This window comes from Gorilla gorilla, chromosome 10 (genome assembly GCF_029281585.2).
Source record: "Gorilla gorilla gorilla isolate KB3781 chromosome 10, NHGRI_mGorGor1-v2.1_pri, whole genome shotgun sequence".
Lineage (NCBI taxonomy): Eukaryota > Metazoa > Chordata > Mammalia > Primates > Hominidae > Gorilla > Gorilla gorilla.
In genome coordinates, this window is record NC_073234.2 from 36,028,971 (window position 1) to 36,043,996 (window position 15,026).

The 15,026-nt window shown below is 35.7% G+C and overlaps 1 protein-coding gene across 1 annotated transcript in view; it reads left to right on the plus strand.

Moving 5' to 3' along the window:
• Nucleotides 1–15,026, plus strand: part of PDE3A (phosphodiesterase 3A) — a 314,502-nt gene that overhangs the window by 267,125 nt on the left and 32,351 nt on the right. Inside the window, exons 11-15 of the mRNA XM_019039397.4 lie at nucleotides 6,371–6,484; nucleotides 6,631–6,830; nucleotides 8,568–8,771; nucleotides 10,313–10,468; nucleotides 13,821–14,079. Coding sequence (XP_018894942.2) covers nucleotides 6,371–6,484; nucleotides 6,631–6,830; nucleotides 8,568–8,771; nucleotides 10,313–10,468; nucleotides 13,821–14,079 — 933 coding nt within the window. The remainder of the gene's footprint in view (nucleotides 1–6,370; nucleotides 6,485–6,630; nucleotides 6,831–8,567; nucleotides 8,772–10,312; nucleotides 10,469–13,820; nucleotides 14,080–15,026) is intronic.

Here is a 15,026-nt window from a genome sequence, read left to right on the forward strand (position 1 = left end):
CATATGGTGATTAGGAAATATCGCCTGTGTGTTAGAATCCTGGCCCCTTTACTTTTCAGCTGTGTGAGACCCTAGGGTTTACTTAAGCTCTACATGCCTCATTTCTTAGTCCATAAAATGAGGATTATAATACCTGCTTCGTATGATTGTTAGGATCAAATAAGATTATAATTTTAAAGAGGTTATTTTAGTGCCTAGCACACAGTAAGTCTGACATAAGTCCACTTTAATATGGCTATTTTTTGGAAATAAATAAATACTAAATTTATTGCCCATTTAATAACCCATCCCTTTTATTGGGTGAATTCAACTTTTGTTGTGGCATCTGAAGAGTTAAGTCACTATATATGTTTTCTCCACGTAAGATAAAGTTGGCTGGCATTTAGAGGGACAGGAGGATGATGGTCTGATGAATAAAATAGAAAAGACATCTGGAAGTGGTTATGGAAAAATGATAAGAAACACTTTAAAAATCAGATAAATGGAAAGACCCAAGGAAAACACACAATCAAGTATTCAAGCTTTGAGTCTTGTGGGAATAAGTTTCCCATTTATAATAACAAGAAATCGGAACACAGAGGAGATGTTAAATTTTCACTATGTAGTATTTCAGGAATCATCGATTATAACACATAAGTAAAATGGTCCTATATTGCTACGAAATATATGGTTTGGGAGACAGTGTCTATAGGTCGAAACAGGGAAATTGTGGAGATGTTCAAAAATCATGTAACACATGAAGGAAATAAATATATAGAAAGAAAAATAATCAAACATAATATATTGATCGGAACATGTCTTGGAAATATGTTATTTAAATCATATTTTAGCTTTTAAGCTTTTAAAAGTTTTAAAAGCTTGTATATTTGCTTTTATGCACCTCAGACTTCAGAGTCCCATAACTTTTTCGTAATTGTAAAGAGCTGAAATTACACTAAAAAATAATTAATACTAATAAAGCACAAGTATTTCCAGGAAGGGGTATCACATCAACTTAGGGATTTATTATGAGCATATTTATTGTTTTCAAAATCCCATCCACCTGCTACATTGGAATGAATATGCACAGCTGTTAGTGTATCATAGAAAAAGAGAATGAAAAACTGAATCTACAAATGAGATTTTCTGAAGAATATGGGACCAAAATACAGACAGAGTAAGGCAGTTGGAGTAGGGGAAAGAGGAGCTCAACAGTACCAGGGCCCCTGGGAACATCTGGCTGACAAATCCATGGAAGTTGGAAGAGAAACATGAAAGAAGGGGTAGTTGGAAAGGATCTCAAGATAAGCCTTGCTTTCTTAATACCGTTTTCCCAGGGCCCACCCTGGTTGGATGCCAGTGATTGACCTAAGTGTTCACGATTTCTCGAAGGTCAAGGAGTTATATAAATAAACTTTTATAGAAAGGAAGCCACTAAAAACACTAAGGAACAGCTAATCACTAGACCGAATTTCCAAATTCATGTTATATTTTCAAATGTATTTTAATGATGTAATTAGCCATAGCAAAGTTCCACTGAGTTCAAATTGATACTAAACTCCATAGACATAACTACCAACTTTTTCACAGGTGGTATATCATTAAATCATAGTTGAAAGATGGCAAATGTTTAAGTACAAAAATAAGTTTTCAGATTCTAAGATTTATTATTCACTTTTATGTTTTCTTATTACATTTTTATATGTTACAAGTAATCGATTTTTTTTACCCCTGAAATAGTGGGTTCTTTATTCCAGGTGAGAAGAACTTGTTGTAATAAACATGCTTGTTCTATTAGAAGTCCCAGATACTCTCCATAAAGGGAATTTATTTACATCTTCTCATAGGAAAGCTCTAGCTCCATTTGTGATCACTTTTATCTAATAATATTTCATATGTGCTGAGATTGTAAATTAATATGAATATTTATTAAAAGCTTCACTTATCATTAGTTATAATCAGCACATACAAAAATTTGCTGTATACCTACTTATTTTAATATTTATTTTGGACTATATTTCTAATGGTCCTATCTAAATAAATCCTTAGTTGAAAAGAAGCATAAGAGGAACCAAAGTTAAAATGGGGTTGGATTAACTTTAATATGATAATGTGTGCAAATATTAGAAACTAAATTTCTTATTATAGTTCTAAATGTACCTTTAACGGTTTTCAAGAAAAGAGGGTAAGTAGGAAAGCTTTTAAATTTGTAATAAGAATCCTTACAAAAATTGAAGAATCTAGATTTAAACAGAGAATTAAAGTAATTTCATGGTAGTAGCAATAGAAAGACAAGAAATATGGTCAACTCAATAATATAAATGTGATAAAAATGTATTTGTTCAATCAAACTTAGGATAACTTAATGTATGGTGAATACCCAATTGCATAAGGAGATAAATAATGTTTGGTGTCATTCATAGTCCCTTTCAGTTGGGCATTTTACTTAATAAAAAATCCATTCATATTCATTCATCGATCCAGTTATTTTTGAAGGTAGTTTTTATTTTCAAAGAGTTTCCTCTCTAAAGCATATTCTCCCTAACACCTCTCATTCTGATTTAAGTTTGAGAAATGGGGAGAATGCCTCAGAAGTACCTGTGATCATGTAGCTATTTCATGGCAGCAATGAGAATAGTCCTGCTCAACCTATATTTAGTTCAGTTCAATTCAGCTGTACATGATGTGCCCACTGATTTTAAAGCTAGATATTGAAGTGACATGGTACATGCTAGAGGGGCAGAACTACCAGAGTATTAACTATATTCCAAAAGAAAAAAATATTTAAAGTGTTACCTCTATTCTTTATTACTTCCGCTTACCCTATGGTGCATAGGCGCATAGACAAAATTTTAAATACAAAATATATAAATTTGGATCTTAAAATCTGTGAATTTACATACAACTCCAACCCTCCATACCAGCTCACTTCAACTCTGTGCTTGAGGGAAAAGGAGAAAGTTGAGAAAACAAGTGTATCAAGACGGAAGAGGGAGATGGGCAGACTCTGGGAAAGAGGTAGGGTGTACCATGTGCTAGCGTATGCATGTGCGTCTATATGTTATTAAAGAGGGCGATGGGGTTGCCACATGAGTGAAGGCGTCATCGAGAAGGCTAGGGGTTTGTCCAAAATGCAGAGATGAAGGAAGAGGTATGATGAGAATAAGGATAAAATAAGGATAGCTCTGATAGCATTTCTTATCCTTCTCAGTTGCCTACCCTGGCCAGAAGAAGAGGAGTCTTTGAGCATTTGTCTGTATTACATAGAAACCTGTCAGTAACTTACATTGACCTTGCTAGCTTCTTTCCCGGGTGTCTTTGCTCCTGGGTTGGGTTACCAGAGAATTAATGACAAGAACAATGGAGATGCCAGGACTTGGCATAATACTGAGTACATGCTAAGTGAATATTTGATTAATAAACATGTCACTGACTGCTAACAGGAAAGATGGTTTTCTATTCTTCAATCTAAGTGATTGATGACAGTGTTATTCTCCTACACATACACACATATAACTAGATGTATATGTTTAAATAAGCAGCTGGATTTGGTTAGCGATTTTTTTTTATTTAGTACTTTTAAACCTGTACTCGAAAGCAAAAGGAACACTTTTAAATATACATACTGTCTTTACCTAGTTTTTAAATCAAGATTGTACCAGCCTCATAAAATGAGTTTGGCAGCTTTTCTTCTTATATTTTCAGCACTAGATTATTTACTTAGGATTAATTGCTTGTTGAAAGTTTGTTTTTTTGTTTGTTTGTTTGTTTTTTAAATAAAACATTACCTATAAAGTTTTCTGGGCCTGGGCCTTGGGGTGGGGGACAGGATGAATTAGAGCTCAAAAGGATTAGAGCTCAAAAGCTGCAAGTTCACCTGGAATAGATGTTATCAATTCCTTACCCCAAACAGGCTCTGCCAACACTGTGATACTGCCCCCCATCCACCTCTGTACTGCTATGCTCATGCACAGGTTTCTCTGACTTGCAACAATAGTAGTAACTACTGGCATATAGTAATCTTCCCAGCTTGCAACAGGAGAAGATAATTTAAGAAGCTGGCTTCCAACATATCTCCCAAAAGTGGAACCCTACTCCCAGACTGCCATTTTCCTACCATAACAGGTCATTACTATCTTCCACCGATGGAGGCAGAAGATATTTTATTTTATTCTTACAAATCCAGCATTGATTCTGGGAGAAAGCTGGTGATCTATACTAGTTCTATCTTGTTCTACAGCAGCAATTTATTTTGCATGAATAATGTTTACACAAATTACAAATTCACCGTGTATCTGGCCCTTTAAAATATATTTCCTAATGTAATTGTCACAATTGTACTATGAATTTGGCAATATTATTCCCGTATTTTTAAGATAAAGAAATGAGACTTTTTTCTCTGTCTTATTTTTAAGATAAGGAAATGGATTTTAAGTAACTCACCCAAGTTAGCATGGATAATATTATAGCAGAGGTAAAAGCACACCTGTCCCAAATCCAGAAAATTCTAGTATGATCAATTTCATAAATAGCCCAAGTACAGACATAAAATATGATTGTAATTCTCTTGCCTGTGAATTATTTGTAAATGTAATGGGCTCATATCACTGGAGATGGGCTATACTCAGGGATATAGATGCCAATCTTAATAAAATTGCTCTTTCAAGTACCGTATAATATTATTATTCATATTTACGATTGACACAGGTATACAAGTTTTGCTATTTTCTCCTCAGGAGGCTAGGATTTGAGCCTCCTCCTCCTCCTCCTTCCCCCCTCCTCTCCCTCCTCCCCCCCTCCTCCTCCCCCTCCTTCCCCCTTCCTCTTCTTCCTTTTTTTTTTTTTTTGGAGACAGTTTTACTCTTTCACCCAGGCTGGAGTGGTGCAGTGGCGCAGTCTCAGCTCACTGCAGCCTCCACCTCCCGGGTTCAAGCGATTCTCCTGCCTCAGCCTCCCGAGTAGCTGGGATTACAGGTGCCCACCACCACGCTCGGCTAATTTTTGTATTTTTAGTATAGATGGGATTTCACCATGTTGGCCAGGCTGAACTTGAGCTCCCGACTTCAAATGATCCACTCACCTCAGCCTCCCAAAATGCTGGAATTACAGGCATGAGCCACTGCACCTGGCCAGAGTTGAGTTTCTTTAAGCTCTTCTGATGAGATCTTTTCAAACCCACATCCAGGCCTCTCTACTGAATTTCTAGGGTGTTTAGCTAAGATTTAGCTGCATATTGTCACTTAAAGACTGATTCCTAATGGCTGCCAGAAATTTAACACCTACTCAGGTGCTACAATTGCCACATTGACCATAGGTTTCCTCTTTCTTCTCTGACTAGGGAATAGGTGTTTCTCTCATATTCTCATTGTCATTCTTGTTCTCTCCTGTTTCTCTCTTCTCCTTATTTTAAGTATTATGAAGAAATGTAATCTCTTATACTAGAGAAGGAAACAGTATCATGGTTGGTTAGCAGAAATACAATATATAAAGTATAGGTATTTACAATATGTAAATACAATAGAATAAAGCATACCAATCAGTGAAGTATTATGAGGGGTCTGGTAAACAAAAAACTTGGAAGAATTGCACAGAAAAGGAAGGTGAGCCAAGAGCACACTGGGCACGTGGTTATGGTTTGAAAGAAGTTGAACTGCGCATGTGGAGTATGACCCCCTTCCCTTGATGATGGCATTATGACTAGTGAATCTGGTTTTCCTGTAGGTTTTAACTCTTCTAAATGGCTTAGCTTCCTACATTATTATACAAGAGGCTTTTCTTTTTCTTTTTAAGTATTTCTTAGAACTATATTCTGAAATTAGAATTTCTAGATCAGAGAATATAATTGATTGTGGCTTTGAATTTTGCTTGTGGATGAAATCTACATATAAAAGATATGTTATTGCAGTGCTTTAAGATTGATACAGAAAAATGGTATTATGTTCTATTCCCAGATTATTTTTGAGTACCATCTATCAGAGATGAAATATTATGTCTCATCTAGTTGAAGTATGTCATAGCTATTACATTTATTCTCCTTCTCTGCATAGTTTTATGCAGGAGCATGAAAATAAGTACCAGAGTAAACATTACACTTTTTTCACACAGTATGTTTCCTATATACATAGTTTGTAGTCGACTATTGACACAGATTTTTCCACTTCAGATACCTGCATGCATAATAAATGTTACAAGTAAGGTTTTTTTTCTTGTTACGATGGATGTTATGGAGTTATGGAAGAGTAATCAAATAATATTTGTCCTAGAAAGTTTGGCCAACTTTCATGGAAATAGTAAAATGTTAGGACTAAACTGTTTGTCCAGTAGATGGCACTCTTAGTTCTTGGACCCCAAAGTTCATAAACTGATGACTGTTCCTGTTCACTGGTTACAGATCATAACAGAATCCATGCCACTGATGTTTTACATGCTGTTTGGTATCTTACTACACAGCCTATTCCAGGCCTCTCAACTGTGATTAATGATCATGGTTCAACCAGTGATTCAGGTACGTACGAAGTGAATCTGCACTGCCTTATGAAAGATGGGAACAAGGGTGTTTTTGTTTTTGTTTTTTTTTTTCAAAAAGAAGTCAAGACAAATAATGTCAGTACTTTTTTAAAAACTTCTTTGACTCTCATTTTCTCTTCTCAGATTCTGACAGTGGATTTACACATGGACATATGGGATATGTATTCTCAAAAACGTATAATGTGACAGATGATAAATACGGATGTCTGTCTGGGAATATCCCTGCCTTGGAGTTGATGGCGCTGTATGTGGCTGCAGCCATGCACGATTATGATCATCCAGGAAGGACTAATGCTTTCCTGGTTGCAACTAGTGCTCCTCAGGTAAATCTTTAGATTTTGGTTAGGAGAACTAATTTAAAGATTTCTCAAGAAAGTGAAGTTAAGTGTGATTTATAATAGGCACCAAGTTAATATAAGCCAAACTATACATAGTCTTACGTTAAAATTCTCAGAGACCATGCTAATTCTGAAAAGAAGCCATGGATTCTTCCAAGATTCTAATAGCAGGTATACAACTTTATTATCCATGGGAATCATTTCTCAGTTTTCTTCTTAGGAAGAAAACCTACTTGAATTCATGTTAATGGACCTCTTTAACAAACAAAAGGCAACCTATACAAAAGCCCCTTTCTGAAAAGATTAGAGAACCAAGCATTTCTTGGACTTTTAAGAATGTAAGGTTTCTTTGTATATAAATACCATTCCTTTGAAATATATTCAATATAACAATTATGATTCTTATGACATTATCTATAGTTTGGTAGGATTTTAATATCAATTTATTTCATTGGAGGATTTTTTTTTTTTTGCCTAAACATAGATTCCAAAAAACAGTGAATAAATTTAAAGTTCATCTTGGTGTATAATTCTAAGTAAAAAATTCATCACTAAGTATCTAGACATACCCATTTATACAATCAAATTTAGCCCCTCATTTATTTAATTAGCTGAACCCAAGTTGCTAAACATTCTGAGATCCTCTGTTCTTCTACAAGATCTAGAGGCCAATTTCATTCAGTATTGACTTTTCTGTTTTCTTCTTTGCCTCTTCTATCCCACTGCTGTTCATTTCCACAGCTCATCTTATAGGCTATTCTGTAGTTTTTCTTGAATCTATATACAATAAAAATTATCTGATAATTTTTTCTTGACTATCTACCTTCTTTCCACTTGTCTTTCATACACCAGAATTATTTTTTCTAAATATAGGGAAAAATCCACTGGCCAGGATAATTTACCATTCAGATTATTTTACACGTCTACATTTTTATATACCTCTATGTTTAAATATTCTGTGCTTAGTGTTTTCTTTTTGTCCTATGTCTTTTTATTTCTCCATAGGCTATCTTGCACACTAGTGTTCAGGCATTTTGTAGGCAGCTTCCGTTTTTAAAAAAAATTCTCTAATAAAACTTCTCTCTGCATTATTAGAGAATTTCAAACAAGTAAATGTCATTTTATGTCTCCAAATACTAGATAAAAGGTGATATTTCCTGTGGAGTGGAGTGAGAATGTTTTAAGTCATGGACATTTTGGGTATTCCATTCATCTTTAATAGCTGTATATGTTTAAGACGAGGTAATGCTTATGCCAGATAGAGAAAGTAACCTAGTTACCTCTTGAGGTATTGTGGCATTGGTATAATTATATATTATATTTATATTTACATATATATGTAAATATAATTTTTTTCTTTTTTCTTTCTCCCTCCTCTTTTCTATTTGTATATAATTTTTATGTTTAAATTCCTGTACCCTACAAAGAAATCTAAAGAAAAAATCTTTTAAAAAATATCTATTAAGATAGGCAAGTGCCCCCTCAAAAGAGTTTGGACTAAGTTTTCAAGGAAAGGAATTTATCTTACAAAAAGGGGAAATTTAACCAAGAAAAATAATAGAGTCATTGTACAGTAATAAGTGATTCTTAATAAGCAGGAGTCACGTGATTACATTTCTTTGTTGTATGAATAAAAAGCAATTTCAAAAGCATTGCATATTCTCATGATTTTTGTGATTATTTTCTTAAAAAGTTGAACTCTTAACTGTCTTATTTGCCTAGGCGGTGCTATATAACGATCGTTCGGTTTTGGAGAATCATCACGCAGCTGCTGCATGGAATCTTTTCATGTCCCGGCCAGAGTATAACTTCTTAGTTAACCTTGACCATGTGGAATTTAAGCATTTCCGTTTCCTTGTCATTGAAGCAATTTTGGCCACTGACCTGAAGAAACACTTTGACTTCGTAGCCAAATTTAATGGCAAGGTAAATAGAGCTGTACCCAGTTTTCATTTTTTTTTTTTTTTTTCCAGACAGAGTCTTGCTCTGTCGCCCAGACTGGAGTGCAGTGGCACGATCTTGGCTCACTGCAGCCTCCGCCTCCTGGGTTCAAGTGATTCTCCTGCCTCAACCTCCCGAGTAGCTGGGATTACAGGCTCATGCCACCACGCCTGGCTAATTTTTGTATTTTTTTTTTTAGTAGAGATGGGGTTTCACCATGTTGGCCAGGCTGCTCTCAAACTCCTGACCTCATGATCCACCCGCCTCAGCCTCCCAAAGTGCTGGGATTACAGGTGTGAGGCACCGTGTCTGGCTGCATCAGTCTTCATTTTATAGACACATTGAAAGATATCATGGAAGCAAACTGTTGAACAAAACATGTTACTATGAACTCCCATATTTCAAATGTGAAAATGGAATACAATAAAATGTTTAACCAGAAGCAGACATATAGGTATTGATCTGAATCTAGATGCCCAAGAAGCTGAGATGCTGTCTCTATAGATTCTACTTTGTGCTACAGAGGAATAACACGTTCTGTCATTGTGGTTTTTGTTTGATTTAATTTGTTTTCATCTCTATGGTATATTTGTATAAATTATCTGGCAGCAGTACTGATCAAAAACTTGAAGCAGAATTTTATACCTCAAAAGTAAATGCCCAAATATTAAGTTATGACAATTTTTTATGAACTGTAACTATATTATTTTAATAGTAATTGATAATAAGTCCAAGCACAATGGCTCACGCCTGTAATCTCAACACTTTGGGAGGCCGAGGTGGGTGGATCACTTGAGGCCAGGAGTTCGAGACCAGTCTGGCTAATATGGCGAAACACCATCCCTACTAAAAATACAAAACTTGGCCAGGTGTGGTGGCGCACCCCTGTAGTCCTACCTACTTGGGGGGGCTGAGGCAGGAAGATTGCTTGAACCCGGGAGGTGGAGGTTGCACTGAGCCAAGACTGGACCATGACACTCCAGCCTGAGAGAGAGAGCAAGACTCTGTCTCAAAAAAAGAAAAGAGAAGTAATTGATCATATATGCCAATTTAAAAAAGCATTTGTTGCTAATTCAATAATTAATGATTTTTAAAATTTTCATTTTTGTAGGTACATGGTAGGTATATACATTTATGGGTTACACTAATAAATTCATATAATGTGTAATAATCACAACAGAGTAAATGGGGTATCTGTCACCTCAAAGATTTATCCATCGTGTTACAAACAGTCCAGTTATACTCTTTTATTTTAAAATGTATAATTAAATTATTTTTGACTACACTCACCCTGTCACCCATTATTATAATTTTATCCATAATTCGTTATTTTACTTTTTTCGTGAACTATTTTTACCATTAATTTACACAGCCAATAACATTTTTAAGTAGCTAGAGGTTCCCAATTATTTGGTATTATGATCCCTATATAATATGAAGACAATAAATGTTCTGTTGTTTTTCTCTTCTCTCCAACTTTTGTTTTTATCAAAGCAAAACATATTTTAACTTTATCTCTCAAATAGGTAAATGATGATGTTGGAATAGATTGGACCAATGAAAATGATCGTCTACTGGTTTGTCAAATGTGTATAAAGTTGGCTGATATCAATGGTCCAGCTAAATGTAAAGAACTCCATCTTCAGTGGACAGATGGTATTGTCAATGAATTTTATGAACAGGTAACTGACAACTGTTTAATACAGCTTAATATGTACTTACAGGTTGCTCGTGAATTGCTCAGGTTCTAACAGCTATGAAAGTATGATCACTCTATTTTATATTCATACTTCTGTCAGAAAATGCACTGGTCAATTTTGATCAGGAGACAAAAAGTGATGTGTAAAAACGGGACTAAAATATAATCATAGAACTCTATGATAAAAGTTATTTGCAAGCATTTGGGGGGAAGAAGATATTGAGATAGTGGAAGTCAGACTTTAGGAAGATCCTTGAAATACTGTTTTTTTATAGATTTATTTATTATCATAGAAGGTAGTTTAAATGTATATGGAGTAGCGTGTATGTATATGGTAGTTTAAATGTATATGCATATCACATTAATTTCACTTACTTTCCTAAAAAATTTATTCATTATCATAGAAGGTAGTTTAAATGTACATGGAATAGTTTATATGTATATGTATATGGTAGTTCGAATGTATCTGTATATTAGATTAACTTCACTTTTGTAAAAAAATTAATAAGAGCATTATGTGAAAAAGCTAAAAAGAAATAGACATTTCATTTGATATGATAACTAAGAGTTAACAGACTACTCAGAAAGCTACCACAATTACATAAGCCGGGGGTGATCCTCCTGACATTACCCTACACCCATCAGAATGCACTTGAACCTTCCTGTTTGGCACTGTGAACCACTCTTAAAAAGAATATGGAGGTGAAGGAGCATGCGTAAAGGACAGGAATAAGTGACAGAAAAGCATGTGGAAAAAAATGAAGATATTTACTCTTGGGGAAATATAACTGTCTTCAGATATTTAAAGGAGTGACATACTAATTTAGAAATCGGTTAATCAACATTGCTGTGGAGATTAAAGAAGATAAATTATATAACATACTTAGCACAGGATCTGATTCATTAAAAAAGTTAGATCCCTCTCTACTGCCCTAAAAAAGGTATGAATATACCAGTCTATAGAAGTTATTGGGAGGTAGAGTTCAGGTCAATGTCAGAAAGAAATTTATATTGCTAAAGGTATCCAAAAAATAGGCTGAGACACCTTATTAATGGTAATAAATTGACTGTCATTGGACATGTTTAAACAGAGATTAGAATGAAATTTTATGGTTACTATAGGTAGGATTCATATATAGAATGAAAGGTTTGTGTTTTTTTATTTTATTTTATTATACTTTAAGTTTTAGGGTACATGTGCACAACGTGCAGGTTTGTTACATATGTATACATGTGCCCTGTTGGTGTGCTGTGCCCATTAACTCATCATTTAGCATTAGATATATCTCCTAATGCTATCCCTCCCTCCTCCCCCCACCCCACAACAGTCCCCAGTGTGTGATGTTCCCCTTCCTGTGTCCGTGTGTTCTCATTGTTCAGTTCCCACCTATGAGTGAGAACATGCGGTGTTTGGTTTTTTGTCCTTGTGATAGTTTGCTGAGAATGATGGTTTCCAGTTTCATCCATGTCCCTACAAAGGACATGAACTCATCCTTCTTTATGGCTGCATAGTATTCCATGGTGTATATGTGCCACATTTTCTTAATCCAGTCTATCATTCTTGGACATTTGGGTTGGTTCCAAGTCTTTGCTATTGTGAATAGTGCCTCAATAAACATACATGTGCATGTGTCTTTATAGCAGCATGATTTATAGTCCTTTGGGTATATACCCAGTAATGGGATGGCTCGGTCAAATGGTATTTCTAGTTCTAGATCCCTGAGGAATCGCCACACTGACTTCCACAATTGTTGAACTAGTTTACAGTCCCACCAACAGTGTAAAAGTGTTCCTGTTTCTCCACATCCTCTCCAGTACCTGTTGTTTCCTGACTTTTTAATGATCGCCATTCTAACTGGTGTGAGATGGTATCTCGTTGTGGTTTTGATTTGCATTTCTCTGATGGCCAGTGATGATGAGCATTTTTTCATGTGTTTTTTGGCTGCATAAATGTCTTCTTTTGAGAAGTGTCTGTTCATATCCTTTGCCCACTTTTTGATGGGGTTGTTTTTTTCTTGTAAATTTGTTTGAGTTCATTGTAGATTCTGGATATTAGCCCTTTGTCAGATGAGTATGTTGCAAAAATTTTCTCCTAAAACCATAAAAACCCTAGAAGAAAACCTAGGCAATACCATTCAGGACATAGGCATGGGCAAGGACTTCATGTCTAAAACACCAAAAGCAATGGCAACAAAAGCCAAAATTGACAAATGGGATCTAATCAAACTAAAGAGCTTCTGCACAGCAAAAGAAACTACCATCAGAGTGAACAGGCAACCTACAGAATGGGAGAAAGTTCTGTGTTTTTAAAAAAATCATGAAATCATGTATTGCCTTTCCTAAGAATGGGATTAATTCATAATTCTCGAAATATGGAAATGCAGAAAAATGTAAATTAAAGGGAAAATTCATGTATAATAATACCACTTCTTAGGCATAATTGTTGCTGATATTTTGGGATATTTCCTTTATTAATTTTGCTAGATAACTGCTGGTTAAAAATCCCCCTTTTTTCCTCAGAAACATTTGAAGCACTTCAAAATAAAACATTTGTACAGTAATATTATTAAACATATAGATAAGTAAGAATATCAGAAACCACACAATCACAGGAGATATATTAAAATTCAAACAAAATCTGGGATAAGGTAACCCCTTGAATTGAGCAATAAATTCTTTAAAGCTTTCTGGAAGCCAAAGCAAAAAAAGGAAAATAGGCTACATTTATATATTTTTTAAAAAATTGTTCTCACTATTGCATTTTTTTTTTTTTGAGATGGAGTCTCACTCTGTCACCCTGGAGTGCAGTGGCACGATCTCAGCTCACTGCAACCTCCGCCTCCTGGGTTCAAGTGATTCTCCTGCCTCAGCCTCCCAAGTAGCTGGGATTACAGGTACCTGCCACTACACCCAGCTAATTTTTTGTATTTTTAATAGAGACAGAGTTTCACCATGTTGGCCAGGCTGGTCTCGATTTGCCCACTTTGGCCTCCCAAAGTGCTGGGATTACAGGCGTGAGCCACCACGCCCAGCCTCACCATTGCATTTTCATGCATTTATATTCTCATATAAAAGACACTGACTTGTGTGATTAAAATATCATCTACTTATACATTAGAATTTAGACTTTCTGTATTTCTCCTTGATAAAAAGCAAAAACCTCAGGTTCACAAAAGTACTAATTAGCAACAGTGTTTCTATAGGAACCTTAGCACTTGAGGTAGGATCCTTTAGCTGTCAAGTAAAGAAGTTTGTGCATTAATGCCTGGGGTTTTACATATTTACAAATTTCAGATGCCAGGTGAATGTTGACTTCACTTGTATTTTATTTCTAGGGTGATGAAGAGGCCAGCCTTGGATTACCCATAAGCCCCTTCATGGATCGTTCTGCTCCTCAGCTGGCCAACCTTCAGGAATCCTTCATCTCTCACATTGTGGGGCCTCTGTGCAACTCCTATGATTCAGCAGGACTAATGCCAGGAAAATGGGTGGAAGACAGCGATGAGTCAGGAGATACTGATGACCCAGAAGAAGAGGAGGAAGAAGCAGCAGCACCAAATGAAGAGGAAACCTGTGAAAATAATGAATCTCCAAGTAAGTTCTAAAACCTAGTTCTAATGTGTTTTCCCTGGGATTGCTTTCTTACTTTAGATGAATTTTATGCTTCTCATGAAATACACAATACTTCAAGTCTAAACATCATTTGCAGAGTTTGACTACGGATAGCTCCCTTCCCCAATATCATGATAATAGAAATTCCAGACTATGGAATCTATAATAATAACACATATGATACAAAGATATCTTCTCCGTCATGAAGTCATGAAGTTAGAAAAAAATAATAATGAGTTGAAGCCTATTCTTCAGGGTATCTGGTTTTTTGTTTGTTTGTTTTTTGTTTTTTGAGGCGGAGTCTTGCTCTGTCACCCAGGCTGGAGTGCAGTGGCACGATCTCGGCTCACTGCAAGCTCCGCCTCCCAGGTTCATGCCATTCTCCTGCCTCAGCCTCCTGAGTAGCTGGGACTACAGGTGCCCAACACTACACCCGGCTTTTTTTTTTTTTTTTTTGTATTTTGAGTAGAGACGGGGTTTCACCATGTTAGCCAGGATGGTCTCGATCTCCTGACCTTGTGATCTGCCTGCCTCGACCTCCCAAAGTGCTGGGATTACAGGCGTGATCCACCGCGCCCAGCTGCTTCAGGTTATGTTAGCGATTTAAAAGTGAAAGAATTTCAGTTACCATAAAGACCAATCATAGGTTTTTATTGGCTTGGTTAGGGGAACTCCATGTGAATAGATAGGAGGTAGTATTCATTTGTTCATTCAACAGACATTTATTGAGCATCTGCTCTGTGCCAGGCATCCTTCCAGGTACTAGAGATAGAGTTGTGGGGGAAAAAAAGACAAAAAGTAAAATAAAATCCTTGCCCTTATAGAAGTACATTCTAGCGGGATCAGTAGCCAATAAGCAAAACAAGTGAGTATATCTATAGTATGTTAGATACAGTATTATTTACTGTAGTGAGAAATATGAGAGTAAA